Consider the following 23,049-nt stretch of genomic DNA (forward strand, 5'->3'; position numbering starts at 1 on the left):
AGCGGTCCATAATAACGGTAATCGTGTGCGGAAAATCAGTTAATACGGTAATTTACTCGCTGGATTCTACCGTATCAACTGTAATAGTTTTTACACCGCTGAACTTTTTAAGAATTGAATATGCCCCTGAGAATCTCTATTATGGGTCACATATTCATGTGTTTTTAAATTGAGAGCTAACTTGCCAGGAGGTATCCAAAATGGCATTACAAGAACCAGCACTCCTTGTAAGCTACTGACCCACTGATCAAATATGTGCAACTAAGACTTCTGCATTTCAATTAGAGAAGACTGTTTTATTTGGTCTTTTTACTGGTTGACTGCAGTGTGCTGGGGGATTTTTGTGTGTTGCTTATATTGATCCACCAACACTTTTTTGTGGCCTAAAGACAGGTCACATCTGCTGGTCAGTGTCCGTACATTCTCACTGAGCTGCGGTCGCAATTTAACAGGCATTGCCTCATGACCAACTTGTAGAAAATGATAGACCACTTGGGCACCATTGGTTTGTTGTGCCCATTAAATATGTATTTGAATGTACAGATGAGTACATATGTGCTCCCACCTACAAGACTTCTCCCGTGCTGCTCCCCACTTATGGAATTCCCTACCATGCTCAATCAGACTTTCCCGCAGCCTTCAAATCTTTAGATGCTCCTTGAAAACCCATCTCTTTTTTAGAGGTGACCTTATCATCGATAACACTATTCATTCTAATGCACAACTATCCCAATCTCCACTCTGAGCCACATTTGTTCCTCTCGTTTCAGCTGTGTCCTCTTCCACCTAGAATGTAAGCTCTCGAATGAGCAGGGTCCTTCATACCCTTTGTTTTCATGTCTACATTTCTTTTGTCTACCCTGTATGTCCCTGTTTTTTGTATGTACTGTTTTCATTACAGTACGGCACTGTGGCGCCTTACAAATCTACGATCATATTAATATATGTGTAATATATATATATATATATATATATCTCCAAAAAAACAGATTTACATTATGAATGATTATAAATGCCCTTAGGCAACAAACATAAGCACACATCTATAGATGAGACATACAGAGAAAATACAAATGCTAGAGATGAAATTTGTGGGCCTACTTTAAAGAAATAGAGTCTAAGGGCTAGATTTACTAAGCTGTGGGTTTGAAAAAGTGGGGATGTTGCCTAAAGCAACCAATCAGATTCTAGCCATCATTTTGTAGAAGGTACTAAATAAATGAAAGCTAGAATCTGATTAGTTGCTATAGGCAACATCTCCACTTTTTCAAACCCGCAGCTTAGTAAATCTAGCCCTTAGACTCTATTTCTTTAAAGTAGGCCCACAAATTTAGCCCTAAGTTTTACATAAAGTAAGCAGAACTCATTAAGAATTGGAGGGGCTTGTGATTAAGTAGGTAGAGCTACAATAGCAGAGGTGACTTTCTCCTATAAAACCTATAGACACATGTTTACCAGCCTACACACTAGGGTTTCTGAGGACAAATCAAAATGACCAATTATAGTAATGGTTTGAAAGCTACCACAATGTGCCAAGTTTACTCGGCAGTTACATGCTCTAGATATCCTGCAGGTAAAAATATAACTTTTTTTAACAAACGGTAAAACTAATAATATGCATTAATTGTACTTTATATTATAATTTTACTATGCCAGACTCACAACCTCCCCTCAAATCTCCCTCACCATCAACACCATCAAATTTCCTGCTGTTTTTCTGTCACATTTGACTCCGCCCTCTGCTTTATTCCTCACATCCAGTCTCCCTCCCAGTCCTATCGCCTCCACCACAGAATATTGCTAAGATACGCCCCTTTCTTACTTAGGATGCAACCAAAATTGTTATCCATTCTCTCTCAATCTCCACTTTGACTACTGCAAGCTCTTCCTATCTAGCACTCACCTCATTCGTCTATCCCTGCTTCGGTCCTAAATGCTACCACAAGATTGAGTTTCCTCTCTCGTCAGTTCACTTCCGTTTTTCCAATCTGCTCACCATATTCTCCAAAATCCAATTCAAATTACTCACCCTCACCTCCAAAGCCCTCATAACACCATGCCTTCATACATCTCACCTCCAAAGCCCTCATAACACCATGCCTTCATACATCTCACCTCCAAAGCCCTCATAACACCATGCCTTCATACATCTCACCTCCAAAGCCCTCATAACACCATGCCTTCATACATCTCACCTCCAAAGCCCTCATAACACCATGCCTTCATACATCTCACCTCCAAAGCCCTCATAACACCATGCCTTCATACATCTCACCTCCAAAGCCCTCATAACACCATGCCTTCATACATCTCACCTCCAAAGCCCTCATAACACCATGCCTTCATACATCTCAAACCTCATCTCGAAATACAATCCTTCACACTGAGCTGACCCTTACCTCACTTCTGATTACCTTTCAATCCCACCTACAAGGCTTCTCCTGTACCACTACCCACACTCCCCCGGCTGCTTTGATTGTCAGAGCGGCCGGGCAGCACACTGTCCCTGCCTGTCACTGCCGAACGGACCTGCACATAGTGTGCAGCCGCCGGCAGCAAGCCCCTGCTAGGGGGAGCGATTGCACTGATCACCCCCTCCCTGGATCCGCCACTGCTTCCACCTACACGTCTTACACTGGTACACCCTGACAATTGTCCTATTTGCAGCCTCACTCGCTACTCTTGTCTCAGCTTATTAGTAAGACCTCTCATGAGTCCTACCTATCCTTTGTTTTCACGCCTGTGTTGATTTTGTCTACTTGTATGTCTCTGTTTTATATACGCTCTTTTTCCCCCACTGTTCATTGCTGTAGAGAACTGTGGCATTTTACAAGTCAACGGCACTAATAATACTTTGCAGAGCCTCACCCAGTATAATCTAGGATACTTAATTAACTTAATTAGGATACTTAATACTTAGTTTGCTTTCCGTAATAATCGTTTGTTTAATATGATCTTCAAAATATGTTATACAGTCAGTTTTATTGAAACTGTTGTCAAGCTGTTCCATAAACACAACAGTTTTCAGTATAACTGTTAACAGAGCAGTGTGCAATATAATATAGAGAGGTCTCTAAACCGCTGTACTGCATGGGAAGAGGAGTCAGTCTTTATGTTAAACACATGTCCCGTAAACCATCCAAATCCCATCAGTAATAAAAGAGCTTTGTAATTCATTGAAATCCTTACTGGTTCCAGGCAGTGATGCATACCAATGGTTAACTGTTTTGTGTAATGAGTTGGAATTGGAGCGTTTATGTAGCCAGCAGCCTAGTGAAACTTTTGCTTGGGAGTGAAAATAAATGATAAAAACACTAAAAGTACAAAGAGCAGGAATCAAAGGGCTTCAATAAGACACAACAGTTCTCTTTTCCTTGTAGCAGTATTTTATTACTAACTTAATAAAATAGCTACAATAATATATATTGATACATACACGCACATAATATATTGTTGCATTGAGGCGGCATCAATTTAGTGTTCATCTGCAAAACTTTAGAAATATAGGAAATGCCCCGCCCTACTGTAAACTACAAGGATATTAGAAGTAAACTCTCTCTGCCGTCTCATGTGTCTTCATATGTCCATTTAATGTGCTGTAGGAAATATGTTAGTCCTTATAACATACCACTCAACTGTCCCATTTTAGGCAAGATAGTCCCAATTTGAGGGTATTGCCCCACCATCCTGCTATTCAGAGCTGCCTGGAGGTTTGTGCTGCTCACTGCAGTGAGCAGGATGCTGTGTGCACTTGTCACTGTGGCAATGCAGTGATATCTTGGAGGGTTGGGAGCTGCCTAGTACTGCAGAAGCACTGGGCATGCTCCTGGGGAATGCGACACACCCATATGGGCCATACACACACATTCTGTTCCCTAAGTGTTCATGGTGTACGCAAAACGCCATGTTAGATGAATAGGGAAAGGCACATGCATTGAAATGCTTAACAGTTCATAACATACTATAAACCCTTAACCTTAACACTTATCGTATATATAATAAAGACACTACACCGACTTGTTGGCAAATGAAGTTGTTTATTTAACTAACCACACACTAATATGTTGGAGGGAGAACACTGTAAGCAGCTCAGCCCCATACCAATCCGGATGTCCCATCACGGGTCACCCACCCTCGGTACATCAGTATTTATACACCTTTTTGCCTGAGCGCACTCTTATCATTTTATCCTTAAACTGGGACAATAATGTCAGGTATTCCAGAACCCGAACCCTTCTGGGCTAATCGTAGCGCTCCACAAGCCAGCCTCCAGGTGTGGAAATTGCACCAAACATAAGCCGATTCTTGGACCCTGCTCCTGTTTCACACAGCTCTGCTTGAAAAGGGACAGACAGTAGTGCACGCAGCATTGCCCATGTATATTATGAGGATTGGAAGAGTTGGAGAGCAGCCAAGCACTGTCTAAAATTATAGCTACGCCCCCATGCATGCTGGTCACGCCCACTGGCAGCGTGGTGTGGAAACCCCTCTCTACAAATCCTGTGTTTGCCCTTTCCATGTCAGTAATGTTTGCTGTATTGTGTCCATTAACAAGCACAACATTGCCACTTCTGGGGCTGGTGCGGAGTTTTAACATTTATCATTGATAACGGGACATAATAATGCACCTAAATTAATCAGAAATGTACATGATTTAGTTAGTTGTGACCTTTTGACCATATTATTTCGAGAAATCCACACATATGTTACCAAAATGGGCTTCAAAGGATTTGTGATACATTGTTATTTGTGGGGTTATTTCTGTAGGTCGAAAGGTTACTCCCAGGAGAGTGTCAAAGGCAGCAGTACTCCTGACAATCTCTGTGTACATTACACAGCAGATTCCCACAGTAGATCAGTGCCATGTATTTTATGTACAGGATATATCACTTACATTTGAAGCTACCCGCACTCGATTTCATTACACATATTTTGTTCAATTTTACCATATATTGATATATGTAAAATAGACGTAACAAAATACGCTTCCTCCCCCTCCCCCAAATAGAGATTATTCGTCCAGGAAACTTGTAGTATAGAACAATTGAATTTTTTACCTTCTCAAATTCTTTTAAAAAGGAAGAAGAAACATGACATCACATGTGCACAGGAAACACTGAAGTGCTGATCTTGGCAGCGTGTCAGTTATTTAAGTATAGTAACAATGTAAACTTCCCTCTTCTCAAAATAGCTTTGCACTTACATTGCGGTTTCTTTTCATGCCATAAAAATGTTATTATGGGAATTTAAAGATACCTCGCACATGCAATCCTGAATAAATTTCAAAAAGGGATCGTCTCACCCAGTAGAAAATAAAAAAACTTACTTTCTGGGTAACTAACTTGCATTTATCTTGTCTGACTAGTCCACTGTATTACAGAGGTACAAGGTTCTGGAGATACAATCTTTGAGTTCCGTTGATGCTATGTCATTCTGCACTGTATTTGTAAATTCACATATCTCAAAAGCTGGGAGGGCGATGGTCAGTTCATGGTGTGGTTAGAGTAGTGCTCGCCACCAAATTATGTAGATATTGCGGTGATATGGGGAATGAGGCAAATATTTTGCAGAACGACCTTAAAAATTTCACTCTATTCTGTACTAAAACTTCAACATCAAGAGCTCTGCAGCTCCCAACTTGGTTCATTGCCAACAGCCATAGAAAGGGACTGCATGCACCTGCCTTCTTCTTATAGCCAGATCATGGTTATTACAGTCAACTCTGTCTGGGATCTATCTAAATGGCGTGGACTGGAAGTAGGACCCCACCCTTTTGCACGTGCAGATTGCAGGAAACCAGACTGTTGATATTATTTGTAAATAACTAGAGAAAAACAAACCATATACTTCCTAAAAACTGACCTTGCTGGTGAAAAATGACCGTTCGCCACTCAGCACCAGACATTCTCCTCCTTATTATTTATCGCATGCTTGTCACATGACCTGTCCAGGTTTTATAAGTTGGCAAGTGCAGTGGGGGATTACCATAGCCCCAACCCCTACTATAATAAAAATTCTGAAATGCACGACATTGAATGGTGGGGGCGGGGCTTAATGGCGTGACCGAATAATTAAGCCCCGCATCCACAAGTGTCCGTGAAGTTGCCTACTCCCCAAAATGTGGGAGTGAGTCTGAAACCTTTTAGCATCTCCTTTCAGTCACACCTGCTGGTTTAAAGTTATTTGCTGTATCACTAAACCAGGTGTTTCAATCCCTTTAAGCTCACCTGCCGCTTTACTTTTTGGGTTGCATTTAAAGAATATGATGAATAAAGTGACACAACTTTACCTATTGAATTTATTTATGATGGCTAAGGTCTGCATAGCCCAGCTCTGGCTGGCCCCCAGCAGTCCGACGATTCACAAATTAATTACGTTGGTCATTGACTTGATAGGACATGGAAGATTTGTATATACTAGTAGGGAGACCTTACCAGAATGTGAAAGTATATGGTGTAGGTGGTTTGACTCTCCTTATTCTTGGACCTCCATGAGGAGGTTGAGTGTGGATGTCTGACCCCATGACGCCCATGTCGGATGACATCTAGTGAATTAATTTCAGCTTCAAAGCTACTTTTTCTGATCACTTTATTTAGTGCATACTACAAAATGATAACTAGAATCTGATTGGTTGCTATAGACAACATCTCCACTTTTTTAACCCCGCAGTTTAGTAAATATACCCCTTTTTATTTTTCTATGCTTATTTATGTGCTCTTGTGCACTCTGTTTTTCAGTTTATACATCTTGTAATCAACATATTTGTCCTGAATGGTATGTGATGCCTGTTATGTTCATTTTATTTATTTATTTATTTATTTTGTTTTTTGTTTATTTTTTTTCACAGCCAATTTACAGGCTGTACTGTTTGTATTGTTCTGTTTGAAAAATACCAACAAAAATACTTGATTAAAAAGAAAAATAGCAAAAATGTGAATAGAATGTCCTACTTATACAGGAATAAACTAGCCTATAAGCTTTAAGCCAAAGATGGATGTTTGCCTATTATATAAATAGACATGCCCACCACTCTGAACAACCTAAAAACACAAATTAACATAAAACTCAGCTTACCACATCACAAACTCCATGTTATTATGTTGACTGAAGCAATTATACTTGAGCATTTGACTTATGGAAAGTGAATAATTTTACACCGCTATACAATAAACCAGTGGGCCATTCATGGCCTATGCAGAAATTCTCTTTGGATCCCTAAATTCAGGGATTTTTGGGAACAGTAATATTGTACCAATATTTGATATAAAAGGAACATTGCCAGCATCCAATGTATGAACATTTTGTATGTGAATTATCTATATTCTTGACTGTCTTGAATGTCTTGTAAATGGGGAACCATTCTCATGAATGGACAGAAGTTTGGTTATTGTTTTTTGGAAACGGTTCATAAGATCTTCCACATTCCTTCTGCAATGTAAATCGTTTGTGCTTTGAGTTCACTTTGAGTTTAACTATACTTTAATTACTGGATATCCGCTCATTGTGAATAATTGTGAAATTATTAGGAAGAGGTTTTGTTTTAGGGGAAGAGGACCAATATTATAAATAAAGTATGAGCATACTTACCTGGCCATCCAGGTGGTGGTTTTTGTAGGATCAGTATTGCCTGAGACGTGAAAGTGGGTGTGGCGGAGTTGATGGAAAGCTACTTTGAACGAATGTGTAATTTAGCAATAGGGAATCACACCGTGCCCCTGACAGATTTTGTCGTTTTCCTAATTTGACCACAACCCAAGCATAGTTGTCAACATTTTAAAATCGTTTCTTCTGACTCTTTGCTGCTGAGTAGGTATCTAAGCATGTCATACGCCAGTGTTGGCTAACCTGTGACACTCCAGATGTTGTGAAACTACAAGTCCCAGCATGCTTTGCCAATATAGAGCAGCTTATTGCTGGAAGGGTATGCTGGGACTTGTAGTTTCACAACACCTGGAGTGTCACAGGTTAGCCAACACTGTCATACGCTGTTCTCTCAAGGCCGACCTTGTAGCATGGCTATCCCCATCATGGCTGGTTTTCAGAATTTGATTGACCATGCTTTTTGCATTTTAAATGCTGATCCTCAATAAATATCAACTTATAAAGCCCAAGGAAAAAAAGATAAATTGCAAGTTTTGCATTTAACATGAAGTAAAAGAGGTTTTGGGCTTTTTGTACAGAATATTGCAGTACAGTGTATTACAGCACAATATTGAAAAACAAAGAAATTGCGAGGGACAACAATTATCAGGGATAGATTTCTAATACCTGGGACTGTCCCTGGACATTAGGGTCTGTTATACCTATGGACTATGCATTACAGGAGGGCTAACTAAGTCTACCCTTAAATTTAATTTTCTTCTGGAAAAATAGTGGCCATCCTATTATTTTTCTCCGCTCTTGGTACTTAGAACAATATTTTGCTGCCAGATCAGTAACTTAGGCAGTCTCTTTATGTGTATTATTTCCTCCTAGTAAAGTAGAAATATACATACTATAACACTCTCCTTACATAAACATTGACTAAAGAGTTGGGTGGGAAAAAAGTGAAATCTACAATGAACAGTCAATGAATAGGTTGACATAAAGTTGATACATCTTGAACAATAGTAACTCTGCAGTCCTGACATTTAGGGGATCGTTATCCATGAGACCTATTTTGTCTCCAATCTTGGTTGGAATGCATGAAAAAAAAAAAAAAAAAGCATAATTGAGCAGCCATGGTCTTATAGCAAACACATATTAAAAGCTTCTTCCTTCATTATACGGATTGGGCTTTTGATTTCCTCTGTGCCTGGCTCTGCTTTGCCTTACTCCTCGTCCATTTTTCATTAGCATGTCAGCTGTGTAGGGGGGAGGGGGGCGGAGGGAGGAACGACATTGGGCTCCAGTGATTTAGAAAGGCTTGGGCATTATCTCTGCATCCCTTTTGTAAACATGGTCACCGTGGCAACCATTACTTTAGGTTCACAGCTTGCCTACTTGAGGCCAGTCTGGTAGAAGAGTGGTATTGGGTGGGGGGGAGAGATGAGGTGGGAAGGGTACATGAAGCTGCTGTTGGATGCAGAGAGGAGGGTGGGGGCAATTATTACTGACTGTTTCTGAAAAAGAATGTAAGGATTCCCCTCCTCTTCCCTAACTTCAAGCTTTGTGCCATCCTGTTTATTCAGCCACAGATCAGGAGGCCAGGGACCTCGTGCTAACCCTTTCTCTGTCAGAATGTTCCTCACGCTGAGGCATGGTATATTAATTCCTGCTAGAATATTATGGATGTACTCAGAAGCTTCATAGGCGTCTTCTGACTCGGCAAGAGATGTTTTGACATCTTTATTAATTGGCTAAAGTTTAAAATGGCTGCCAGATTAGCTGCAGGTCCACCAGATGTTTAGTAATTGTTCTGGGAGCGCAGAACTCTGTGGTAAATAAACAACTGTCGAGTGCTTTATCACTGTTTAAGTTAAACAATCTGCTTTTTGTCTGTCAGCCGGCAGTTTGACATCCTTATCTATGAGCAGCCATTTTATGTTAATAGATGGTCTTAAATACCGCCAACTAAACAGCTTAGCACTGAAAGAAATGAAAATGGCTAAGTGACTAATTTTTAAAGCCAAATTCTCAGACAGCATTAAATATTTTGAGAATATGACATGGTGTAAATATCCAGTCATTTAACTCCAAAACAATATTATCTGATTTTCTTTTCGTGGGGGGTTATGTGTGTGGAGGGGGGGACTACTGAGATTAAAGTGTAGCTCTAACTTTTTTTTTTTTTTACGATAGGCCGTGCATGCCAGGGCAATTCATGAATAATAATGACATCACATGTGGTTTAATATGCACCTACTGTAGACACACCAGAACCTTTGTCACTGTGGCATCTAGTTAGCTCTCAATTAGTAATAGAGGCATCTACCCCCAGCTGCTTCCTCTAGGTACAGATGCAGTGATTGTAATCAGTGTCTGTTTTATATACTGTCAGTGCAAATTGGCAGTGTTTATTCTTCACATGCAGGCCTGCTATCCAGGCAGATATTTTTACTTGTTAGTGTAAACAACGCCTTGACCGTAAAAACACACTTAAAGCTCACAATCACAGAGGAAAAAACAGGATCGCAAATGATGTATTTTGAGACAAATCTTTTTATCCCTGTACAGTAAATGGATAAATAAATATGTAAAAAAATATATATGTATAAATATGTAATCTATATAAGCACATACAGGGAATACAGGGCTGAGCATAGTTCATCATCATCATCATCATTTATTTATATAGCGCCACTAATTCCGCAGCGCTGTACAGAGAACTCACTCACATCAGTCCCTGCCCCATTGGAGCTCACAGTCTAAATTCCCTAACACACACACACACACACACACACACACACACACACACACACACACACACACACACACACACACACAGACAGACAAAGAGAGAGACAGACTAGGGTCAATTTTGATAGCAGCCAATTAACCTAGTAGTATGTTTTTGGAGTGTGGGAGGAAACCGGAGCACCTGGAGGAAACCCACTCAGACACGAGGAGAACATACAAACTCCACACAGATAAGCACTTTAAAAGGCCATTTGCCCCAAAACGCCTTTCACTTCCACTTGCCCTATAATACCCCTCTTCCTATTCACTAATTCAATAAGAGTTGGGACCTCAGGTGAACTGGGGTGTGGCCTAATGGGGAGAAAAGGTCCAACAAGTCTTAAAGCAGGGTGGAGCTGGGGGCTACAGGTCAGGGTTCCGTGAGCCGCCTCTTGATCATCGCTGCTCAAGAACCCCATTTGCCTTAAAACCGCTCTGGGGCCACAGGTAAAGCTTGTTGGGGCTTCAAGCAGAAAAAAAGATAGACGAATCAAAAAGCAGAAAGGAGCTGGGGCTGCAGGTGAAGGCTCAGTAGGCAGCAGGCGGCCCTCGGGATGTCTGTTGCCCATCACTGCCAAGATCATTTTTGCCCTTCAACCAATGTACAATAGGGCACTGAATTTAGTGTGTATGGAAAAAAATGTTACCCCAGATAACACAAGCTCAAGTTGTGTTCAGGCTGAGAGTTATACTTGTGCTATCCCCTAGGCTTCTTGTTGTGAGCTACCATGAATGGACTGATCATCACGTGACAATATCACAGATATTACAGATCAGTAGTTATGCCAACAGTCACAATATTTGTAAGATATCCTCAATATTTGGTGGAAAAAAAGTGCATACAGGAGAAGTATGTGACCTCACCAAAGGTTTAGGTGGATTAGGACACTGTAATTTGTCCGGATTTTCTAATCGGTAATGGTGGCAGGTGTTGGTCAGAAGGACTTGCATAAATAACATGTAAGGTTACTTACTAGCAGTGCGTAGAGCTTTGCTGCGTTAGTTATTACTGAGGTGCATTAGGTACCGATCAGATCAATCCTGATCGGCACCTGATGCCGACAGGGGGAGTAAATGTATCAAGCTGAGAGTTTTCCGGCGAGTTTGAAAAACCAATCAGATTCTAGCGATCATTTATTTAGTACAGTCTACAAAATGATAGCTAGGATCTGATTGGTTGCTATATGCAACATCTCCACTTTTCAAGCCCACCGGAAAACTCTCTCAGCTTAATACATTTACAAATCCCCAGGATTCACCTTCAGACTGAAGGGGAAGGTGCTGCTTGGATTAATCTGGACTGATTGACACTGCACCACCAAGTCAAAACTTAGCAGTGCACGCAAAACTAATAGACCTGGGGGTAGTAAATGTATTATGCATCGGTTTCTGCAAGTCGCCAGACTTTGTAGAGGAAATTTAAAATACCAATCGCTTTCAAGGTAAGTTTTGCCTTGGCAGCCATTGCTGCTTTAAATTTCCCTTGCAAAGTCGCCGATATCAGACAACTTGCAGAAACAATGTTTAATACATCTATCCCCTGGCGTGCATGGTCTAAAAGTGAACAAAAACGTTGCTTAAATAATAGAAAAGATGCAATCATGCTGCTTTAGAACTGGGCCATTGTGACCTTCCCACAGTTCTGGACCTGGTTCTGCTAAGATCTTTATATAATTCATAAATTTGTATATATGTATTTGTAGATGTAGACAGCAATGCTACTCTGTAAAAGAAGCTTAGGTTCAAGGTTCGGTTGTCCTTTAATTACTGTTTTGTATGTATGTAGGCAAAAAAACAGCACGCAGAGTATTTCAGAATATTAAAAAACAACTTAAAATGGAGTGGGTTTTTTTCGGCTGTAAAATGTTTATTATTTAAAAGAATAATTGTTTAGAAAAGCAACACTGCCAAGTAAGAAGCACATCATTATTGTATCCTGTCATTGACTTTAAGTGAGTCACAATAAAACTGTAGGACACATATTTCTGATAAACTGATCCCGTACAAAGGATAATAATAAAGTAATATACGCCTGAGTGCTGTACTATATTCTCTTTAATGGACTATGTAGCCTATGCTGTACTTGCTGAGAGAGAAGAATATTTCATGATCATTTAAATGCTGTGCTTTTGATCATAGTAATTATTTTGAATAGAAGGACAAGATAAGAAAGGTTTATGTGCAACAGATTAGCTAACAGAAATGTTTTTGTTGTTGCTCTTTGGTTAGGAAAATTGTTACCATGTCCGGCTTTAGCATATCACACATTTGTAATTATTTTTATTCTCTTCTTGTCTTCATTTTACAGTATGTTGAAATCATGAGCACAAAACAGTGTGACTTGGATCAGTTTGTGGCAGAAGGATACAAAGCCGCTCTTACAGAAGAACGACGACGGTATTCATTCCTAGTGGACCGACAGTGTGCAGTGTCCAAACACTTCAGCACCTATCACAGCAAGGTACAATACAGGTGTAACAGATAGCAGTACCCCTCCTCTAGGTACCATGAATCATCCCAGTATCCTGTATATAGTCAGGGGCAAACGCAGGATTTGTAGAGGGGCGTTTCCACAGCACGCCGCCAGTGGGCGTGACCAGCATTCATGGGGGCGTGGCTATAATTTTGACAGTACTTGGCTGCTCTCCAACTCTTCCTATCCCTTTAATATACAATGGCAATGCTGTGTGGACTACTGTTAAGTGCATGCAGCTCTCCCTTTTCAAGCAGAGCCGTGTGAAGCTGGGGCAAGGTCCAGCCATCTCAATTTTACAGTGCCCCCAGGCTTGGAGGGGGGTTTCCAGGCACTAGGAAACCCCCTCTCGGCTTGCTTATGATCGAAACCTGACAGTTCATGCTTCCCTTTAAAACTACGGACAGTTCATACCTCTCGTTAGAAAACTTTTTGGTTAGTTTATACCACTCTTTGGACAGTTCATATCGGACTTTCAAACCCAAATCCCCTTTGTTGTCCGTGTACCATAAATGTACCTATCTAGTTCCACGTCCCGATGATGATTTTTTTCCCCTTTATCTTGTGTCATCCTATTTTTATTTTCGATAATCTGTAATTCATAACTTAGTCAAACCCTCCATGTGTATTATTAGAAACATTATTGATGTGTGTATTTACTATACCCTGCCAAATATATTACAAATCACTATTCTGAATGATTGAGCTGGAACACAAATAAATAGTAAAAGTATTTTACATCTTTTGTTACAAAATTATATCCTTTCCTATTCACCTTTTACATGACACTGTGAGTATATAATGGCAAGAGTCACTGCTGGGCATGTATTGATAATCATGTTCTGAAGTGCCCATTGATCATAACGTGAGGTTGGATATCAACTAGTAATCAAGTAATGAGGGCATTGAAACATTTGCATAGGTGGAGTGCGTGAAAAAGTACACTGCATGCCATAGAGAAAACAACACATTGCAAAGATTATAATTTGTCAGTCAATCACTTAGCACATACAGAGATGTCTTAATGCATAGGCATGCTGGGCAGTTGTCCGAGGGCTCCACGATCATAGAGGCTTACCAACTTTTCAGTATATTATTTCGGAAGATTTAATAAAGAGTTTGAAGGTTCTGAATAAAACGTTTAGGTGGACTAATCACTGCAGTATCCGCTGTTATCTGTACATGTGATCTTGCTGTTGCGAATACATATCTTGACCTTGTCAATTTCTTTATTTATCAACTTCAATATATGGTTATATTGTTCAAACGTATGTGGATTAATCTCTTCTGTACAGCATCATAATCATCATCACCATTTATTTATATAGCGCAACTGATTCCGCAGCGCTGTACAGGGAACTCACTCACATCAGTCCCTGCCCCATTGGAGCTTACAGTCTAAATTCCCTAACACACACACAGACAGCCAATTAACCTACCAGTATATTTTTGGAGTGTGGGAGGAAACCGGAGCACCCAGAGGAAACCCATGCAAGCACGGGGAGAACATACAAACTCCACACAGATAAGGTCATGGTTGGGAATTGAACTTATGACCTCAGCGCTATGAAGCAGCAGTGCTAACCATTTCGCCACCGTGCTGCCCGGTTGTTTTTTAATATTTAAACATTGATTTTGTTGGAGGCACCAATAAATATAAGCTTCATTTTATCAATAATTTACATTTGTTTTCCTGTGTGTGGTTGTGTAGGTAGGGCCCCAGTGCACTACTTTGCCCAGGGGCCTATAATGCTGCTTAGTGGGCCCTTAGCACATAGACACAGACAGTCACTATGTTACTGCAGGCCGTACATCATAGGGCATCTGGCAAATCAGGTATTGCATTTCCCGATATTTTTCATGTCCATCATGCATTTACTGTATCTTCCAGTTAGTTCTTGGCAAATCATACATGTTTATGACTTGAGACTGAGAAATCACAAGGAAAAACATGTACTCCATAGATTTCTTGGACAAAAAAATATATTTGTATATTCTTATCTTTCATTATTAAACAGCAGCAAACTATGACTGAATCCTGTCTTTGGTATTTTTAAAGGTGAAGGAACTATTAAGTGCCAAGCTTCCGTCTTGGCAACAGTCATGTACTCAACCCACCAAACTTCCCGAACGTGCCCTGATGCTTGTGAAACAAACTGCCAATGCTACTACTGAGATGGTCATCTCGGATCCAGTGCCGAGCACTAAACCACTAGATGTTCCACCTGAGCTAGCGCCTCTTTTAGGGGGAGGACTGTCTTTGAATCATGTAAGTGCCTTTAAATTGCTTTCTGCATGTTTGTATGCTGTCCAACATTGGAAAACAAATGCCGGAGACGTGTGTGCCATTTGCCTGCAGAACTCTTGGCAGACTGCATTACACCCAACCAACGGGACTACTGCACATGGATGGACTGCAGTTGTACTGCATTTTAGCTGTCTCTTTGTTAATGCATTTAAAAGATAAACAGCCATACCTTTATTTGTATAATAATATACAGAACAGTGGTACATAAGTATTTGCCCCTTTTACAGCTAGAAGCTTCAGATGATTCCTTGAACTCTATAAAACAAGATAGCTCTCCAGCTCTGAGTCTTCTCTCCCATTCCATTCTGAGGTCTTGTCATGTCATTTCAGAATGGAAATCAGTGCTGCTCTGTTAAATAGTAAGAGATAGCAAGTGAGCGAAATTGCTGTGCGGCATTACCCCAGATTCAAGTACAATGTTTGTTACAGTTCAGCAATGTAATTCTCACTCCTACTACTTTCCTGGGTTAAACAGACAGTGGCATTGTTGTTGCTTCGCAATGTAACATGCTGTAGTCAGGAATCCAGCGCAGGAGGACCAAACAACAATGATAAACAGGATATATAGTATGCAGTGTTTCCACAAAGCTCTTAAAAATAAAAATACAAATACACGCATCTTATTCTAATGAGAGTTCTGCCTTAAATTAGTTGTTTTCCAAATGGTATACTGGAATAAAATGTACATCTCCAATTTCCATTTAAATTTAAGAAATGCATAGTGTTTCATATATAATACAGAACAATTGCAAATGTAGGCAAATATTCAGTATAAGCGTATAAAGAAGAACAAGGGCAAATATGAATACAATTCCAAAAGTTCTCTTCTAGTGTAAATATTTCAGGTTGCCCATTCCTTTCCTCCACTTCACTGCAATGTGTTTTGCAGATACCTTTCTTTTTTTTTTTCTATAATTGGAGCCTGAGGTGTGTCCTTCAATCACTCTGTGCAGTGCAGTCACAGTGCAGGGGGCTTGGGTCTTTTGACTTCTCCAAAGGGGAAAGGGCCCCACTCCTCCCCATCTCCTGAACCAATAAGGCCTCTACGTCAAAGATTTAGACTCCCCTTGACATCCCCGACCCGATCTGTACAACTTTGTCCTAAACATATTTTTTAAATCACGTTTGCAGCGCATGTCTGTTCAAGAAGTTCTCCCTATACCTAACGGAGAGAGCCATCGAGCAAGAGGATCACGTGATCTGGGAATCCCTATTCATATAGATCCATTGTCACCCAATCAAATTGCTCCACCGCGCCCAGCAACACCATGTTCCCTCACACCACCAACTCCTAAGGCCAATGAAATGTATTCATGTACATTGCCGATGCCACGGAAACCAGCCTGTGAGAACAGACTGGCCACGCTGGGTGAGTACGTTGTTATTTGCTGTTTCAATGCTTCCTCTATACACCACCTACTTGGAACAGAAAATGGGAAGGTCCGGTCCCTCTATAGCTCTGTCCCACCAGTGAGAACAGCCAATCATAGACAATGATTTTAACCAATGGAGCACTGCGTTCTGTAGGGACAATTGATTCTACCAGCTGTCATCACTGCAACCAGTGACCACTATTTCCTTTAAAGCCAACCCTAGTTTACATGTATTACTATGTCTATCACATATATAATAAGTGTATGTAATAGATATGAATTCACTGCTATGTTTATTTAAGCTTCTATTTTATTCAATTGCAGTTGAAAATAAGACCCTTCCTCGAATCAGTCCCCTGTCTGTTTTGCCTCCTCGCGTGGAACGACGTAGAGTCCAAGCGGTCTTCTCTCACACCGCTGGAGAGAGCAGCACTTTACTCAACTTCCAGGAGGGAGACATCATCTTGTTGTTGGTGCCGGAGGCCAGAGACGGCTGGCACTATGGAGAGAATGAAGCCACCAAAATGTGAGTTATTGTGTATGTGGAGATGGTACTTTTACCCGTAGGGCGTTGGCCCAGCCAGCCACAAGCTGACTGCTCAAGAAAAAGGCAAAGTTACACTGAATTTCATTTTTCTATTGTGCAACCACAGTTACAGTGGTAGCGACTATATAAATAAAACCATTTATTAATACTCCACTGTGGCTCTGCAGCCCATCGCTTCCTCTTTTGCCATGTCATGCTTCTATTTTTACAGCATTGACTAGCAGATTTTTGATTGGAGATCTTTCTCTGTTCAGGGCAGATTAGAGTATTCCATACAAAATGAGGAATATCCACAATAAGGTGCCAGTTTGCACACAGATTTTGTGGTATCAGTTTGCGGACTAAATATTCTAACACCAAAGCATCAAGAACATTTGGAAGTCTTCATGATTATGCAATTTTTACACCATCTTGTAGGTGGCGGAAATAATTTCTTGGCCACTCAGTTGGATAGCTTATGCCCAGACTAGGAGAATTTTATAAAGAAAGCCCATTAGTGGGAACACATAAACCAAAATAATTCAAACATTTTAATGGAAAATTGTGACCTTTAGTATAATTGCAAACCAGGGGGTAGATGTATTAAGCTGAGAGTTTTACGGCGGGTTTGACAAACCAAAGAGATTCTAGCTATCATTTATGTAGTACATTCTATAAAAATGATAGCTAGAATCTGATTGGTTGCTATAGGCAACATCTCCACTTTTCAAACCCGCCGGAAAACTCTCAGCTTGATACATTTACCCCCAGGTGTCCTCATACTTTTCATGAGTTATATATTACGTCACTGAGGGTCAGATGAGCAGTACAGAATTAATCAGTAAGCGGTCCTTAAAGTGACATCTTTACCGTGCAGTGACGTCTTTACCGTGCAGTACAATTTTCACAACTGTGTGTGAAAACATGCACTGCGCACCTATCAATTTTTTCCTGTTCGGAAATTATCCTCAAATGACGTTTAGAAGTTAAACATGCATTAAATGTATGTACTGCCTTCAAAATTTCGAACAGTTAACACTTTTATGCTGCATAGTGTATATTGATGGACCATTTTCTTATTCAACTGGGGTCAGTGACTTGAAACATTCCACAAAATTCCCAGAGATGTGAGCGGATCTATTAACTGGCTGAAAAGACCCGTTCTGAGAACCAGAGGAAAGTTCAGAAGTGCCGTCCATCTTACTACTTAGAGGACTGATAAACATTAATTTTTTTTTTTTTTTTTGGCCCTTCATTCTGGTGTAACTCACGCACTCCTGCCCCGTCTCCAAGGCTTAAATGAGAGGACCACAGTAACATGAAGACCATCTTCAAATGCGCATTCGGCTGACCAAACTGAAATGTGCGCTTCCTGCTTTAAGGAGATAGCAGGAAGCATGCAGTGCATGCACACCACTTGTGTTCATCCTGCCATAGTCATTGTAATTCCACAGAACAGCCTCAGAGAAGTCCTGCAGCCTTGAGGTTGTGCTCTTTGCTGATCGTCTTCTGGTAAAAAGTAATTCATCTTTCCTGGGCTAAAAGTGCTCATTACCACCCCCTGAGCATGTTTTGTCCTGTAAAACAAAGTGTTTGCATTTGGGTGCAGTATCCACTAATAGCTGTGTCTAGCTCATATTTGTCAATGACCGCCCCAGGGCATCCGCCTCCTACCATCAGAAGAAGCAGCATTTTGTGCACCTACAGTCGATGACAGCTGGACACACTAATTGTTTATTCATTTATTAATGTTTATTTATATAGCACCAGCATATTCCATAGCTACATGGGATTACCTGTAAACATGGGCACGTTATGGCACAAAGGGGAACAAATGGTATTTGCTGTATGCTACCCTTCCTTTACTGTCCGTGAATTACCCTTTTTGTGTAACTGTATATAAATCGCACATTAATGCCCTCTGGTGGTATATACAGAAAATGACATGCAAACGTTGGAAAAACGTTTATTGAAATAAATCTAGACATATGCCTTGAACTTCTGAGAAATGCTTTGGTAGAAGAAGGTGAACTGTACTATTTTATCTTACTCAGAAAATAATTCAGAAGTTGCTCAATACATGCTGACACATTTCTGTAATAGTCTGTCTCGCATTGCAAGTCATGGGTTTGGATGGATAAATAAGCCATGTTTGTCGCAATGCGTGCTATCTAGGCCGAGAACCTGACGCTTCTCTCATCTGTTTGGATTTCAACATGCAACATTCCTACCTGTGGTTTTTAAATAAGTGGTCTAAGTTTTTTGTGTTTCATTCCATTTTAGCCACAACTAGGTGCTGTTAATTACTTTGATGTCCAGAAAGCCTATAAGTGTCGAGCATGTACAATTTAACCGAATATCCCATATACTTTGTTTTTACAACAGGAAAGGATGGTTCCCGTTCTCTTACACTCGTCCCCTACCGCCAGCAGAGAATTTAGAGAAACTTGGCTCAAGGTAAGGCATTTTCAGTTGAATTTGTTCCTTATTAAAATCCCCTTCACAAATTTGCCAATGTTGTGTCAAACTGACATAACACATACAAGACATAATATGAATGTTTTTAATGTTGTTTATGCAATTTTATGTAATAAACATTAACTTTTTTTTAATACACGTTTTGAACCTGCAGTGGTGGGTACAAAGAGGATTTGATACATTAAACAAGTGTTTCTGAAACCTGGACCCCATGCCCATTTAACAGGCCAGGACTTAAGGATATCCATGCTTGATTCTAGTGATGTCATTAGTGTCTCAATCATTTTTATTCACCCACCAATGCTCAAGCATGGATATCCTTAATTAAAACCTGGACTGGAGGGGGCTTGAGAACTGGCGTAGGGAACCACTGCATTAAACAGACAAAATGTTGCATTTAAGGGTCTCCTATGCCTCTTTTTTGACAATGCATTATCTGCTGCGTCCATGGGAAGCTTCTGTATTTAGAGCGTGTGCAGTTAATTCCTTATAGGATACATTCAATTCAATATATCCATAGTATACCAGTTACATGCATTGGTCTCTCTAACAGTCATGGTAATCAATTTGAGAAACATTTTCAACTCATCGGGAAGTCTTTCTGGCAACTCGAAAAGAATACATTGATAACGTACTTGGTGGTATTTATTGTACATATATCAGGATTTCTGTTGCTTAAAAAAAGACAATACCTATCGTCTATTTACAAAACTGCGGGTTTCAAAAAGTGGAGATGTTGCCTATAGCAACCAATCAGTTTCTAGTTATCATTTATTTAGTTCATTCTACAAAATAACATCTAGAATCTGATTGGTTCCTATAGGCAACATCTCCACTTTTTCAAACCCGCAGTTTAGTAAATATACCCCAGTGTGTTGGTAATATGAAGACAAGTCCGTTATCACCAAGTCACACATATCTCTCAATAATTTAAAAGAATACCATGGTAATGTTAAAAGGTTATTATTATTATTTATTTATATAGTGCTAATCATATTGCACAGCGCCATACAGAGAATATTTAGTCATTCACATCAGTCCTTGCCCCATTGGAGCTTACCACCTAAATTCCCTAACACAGAAGCTGGAATCCAATTAACCTACCAGTATGTTTTTGGAGTGTGGGAGAAAGCTGGAACATTTGGAGTTTTTTTACAAATTTGTTTTAACTATTTTTATTTAATAATGGAACTGAAAGCTCAGAGCTGGACCTCCACTACCATAGCTTATGCCCAATCCGGCTCATATATCCGCACAACAGCGCGGACTGGCTCAGTGAAGCGGTAAATTGCTGTTACCTCTCTGGATCAGTAGGACCAGGTCAGCTGAGTAATGCTCAGCCGCTTCACCGATAGTTCTTTGATAAATGCAAGCAATATGTCACTGTGATACTTCCTATGTAATATATAGGCCCATTAATTGCTTGAAATAATAAAGGAGCAGCAGCATTTCTGCCTTCACGCCTGTCTTCATAAAATATTTCCTGACTCTATCTTCACTATAGAAAACAAAATGATATTCAGCAAGATCCTATGTGGTGGAGGATTGGTTGGGGTGATGGTCAGTTTGGAACTGATCCCTTTAAGGAACCTACATATGAAATGTAAAAATATAAGAAAATTAAACCATTTAAGTAAAGTATATTTTATTGTATAAAACATATAGATTTTACAATATTTCCATTTTTTTCTTATAAAAAATAAAATGATAGTATAACTTTTAGCTTTTTTTTGGGTGAGATCCCCACAAATTTCAAATTGTTTCGGCACCATCAGTTTTCAAGATCTATAACACTGTACTCAATCTCTTTCATTTTTTGTATCTAACCACATCTGTAAGATCTTTTAGAATTGTGACATTTTCTTCCAGTTTTCTAGATTATCTAGTCAACCACTATGTTAATCTAGCATTATGTCCACTTGTTCTTTTTCAGCTGGTATTAATCGGAAATGTTTTGGAAGATCAAGATCATTTTTGTGGCCACTTTTAGTTAATGTCATTATAGTTAGTTTTCCTTGTTTGAAACAAATTTTACTGTGGGTTGTCTTTTATTGCATCTTAGGTTTTTCAAGAGTCTCCTCTCATGGATCTCGTTAATCTCGTTAATCAGTCATTAACCTGATACTCTTCAGGTGTCGCATAATGCCGGCCTCTAACCTCCAGTAGTGCCGCACATTACCCTTAATCTCAGTAATAAGTTTCAAAGAAAAGGCCACCTATTGGTAATACCATGCCAGCAGTCATTGTATTGTAAGATAATCAAGTGTTCTAAGCTATAACAAACAGATCTGATATCAAAGCATGAAGGTGGTGGCCTAGAAGGCCGCATGTGGCCCATCACTGGTCTAGATCATTTTGCAGCAGTATATGAAATAAATGTATCCCTATATCAATCCCAGGATATAGAAGTGGATTACAGACTGCCAGAATATGTATTGCGGATAAATATAATAATATTTCTTCGCTCTTCTCTTTCTTCGCTCTTCTCTTTCTTCGCTCTTCTCTTTCTTCGCTCTTCTCTTTCTTCGCTCTTCTCTTTCATCTTATTTCATCTTTCATCTTATTTCATCTTTCATCTTATTTCATCTTTCATCTTATTTCATCTTTCATCTTATTTCATCTTTCTTCTTCTTCTTTCTTCCAAATAAATAACATACAATAGCATGAACCATATTATGTCATGTTGGGAAATATGCTATTCATTTCCAATAATTGCGAAGAATCAGTTTGGCTGGAGTTTTTGTGGGAAGAGCCAACTTTTTGGTTTGGTTCGATAAAAAAAATAATTTGGTAGTCAGAAGTTTGGGTGCACCAGATCAATATTTTTGATTTGGTCAAACATCAAACCCAAATCTTTATAAAAAAAAAATTTGACCACTAGTAAAAATACATCACAGGTTTATTAGGCATATGTGATTAGTTATTTTGGCAGGTTTCATGCAGATTGATGCATTTTTATGCAGGTTCTGGTGTTTATGTGCATTTCATGCAGATTTATATGACTTGTATTATCTATGGGAGACGTGTGCAGTAAATGCTGCATGCTGCCTTTGTGACCAACAAAGTGAAATAGAGACTCCATGGGTAGTATCGCAGCCCCGTGAGAAAATCAGAGGTGTGTGACGTCTTGGTGGGGTAAGGAACATCAGTGGGAGGATTGATGAGAAGTTCCAATCCCACACATTGCAGTTTCTCATTGGCCCTTGCGCTCACACCCCTTACTACAACCATTTTAAAGTAATTAACACAAATGTAGGTGTTTATGCAGGTTTAATTTATGTTATTACTGATAAATGTATCGCCTGGTTTTTACATGGGAAATCTGCAAGATATCAGATGAAATCTCATCTGTGTGACCGATTCCATATACATGACATATAAGGCATATTTTCAACTAGTGTTAATAAACAATTAAATGGATTATTTGATAACATGGTGTGATGTGCCCTAATCTGTTGTCACATGACACTCCAGCAGCCAATCAGATCTTCACTTTGTAAACTGTGCTAAAAGA

At 39.8% G+C, this 23,049-nt stretch overlaps 1 protein-coding gene across 2 annotated transcripts in view; it reads left to right on the forward strand.

Moving 5' to 3' along the window:
- Positions 1-23,049, forward strand: part of LOC142107577 (BAR/IMD domain-containing adapter protein 2-like) — an 82,361-nt gene that overhangs the window by 51,045 nt on the left and 8,267 nt on the right. For both annotated transcript variants that reach the window (XM_075191079.1, XM_075191080.1), the window contains 5 exons: positions 12,686-12,838; positions 14,910-15,119; positions 16,290-16,527; positions 16,856-17,057; positions 19,443-19,514. In XM_075191079.1, the coding sequence (XP_075047180.1) occupies positions 12,686-12,838; positions 14,910-15,119; positions 16,290-16,527; positions 16,856-17,057; positions 19,443-19,514 (875 nt within the window). The remainder of the gene's footprint in view (positions 1-12,685; positions 12,839-14,909; positions 15,120-16,289; positions 16,528-16,855; positions 17,058-19,442; positions 19,515-23,049) is intronic.

Source organism: Mixophyes fleayi, chromosome 11, assembly GCF_038048845.1.
Source record: "Mixophyes fleayi isolate aMixFle1 chromosome 11, aMixFle1.hap1, whole genome shotgun sequence".
In the NCBI taxonomy this organism is placed as follows: domain Eukaryota; kingdom Metazoa; phylum Chordata; class Amphibia; order Anura; family Limnodynastidae; genus Mixophyes; species Mixophyes fleayi.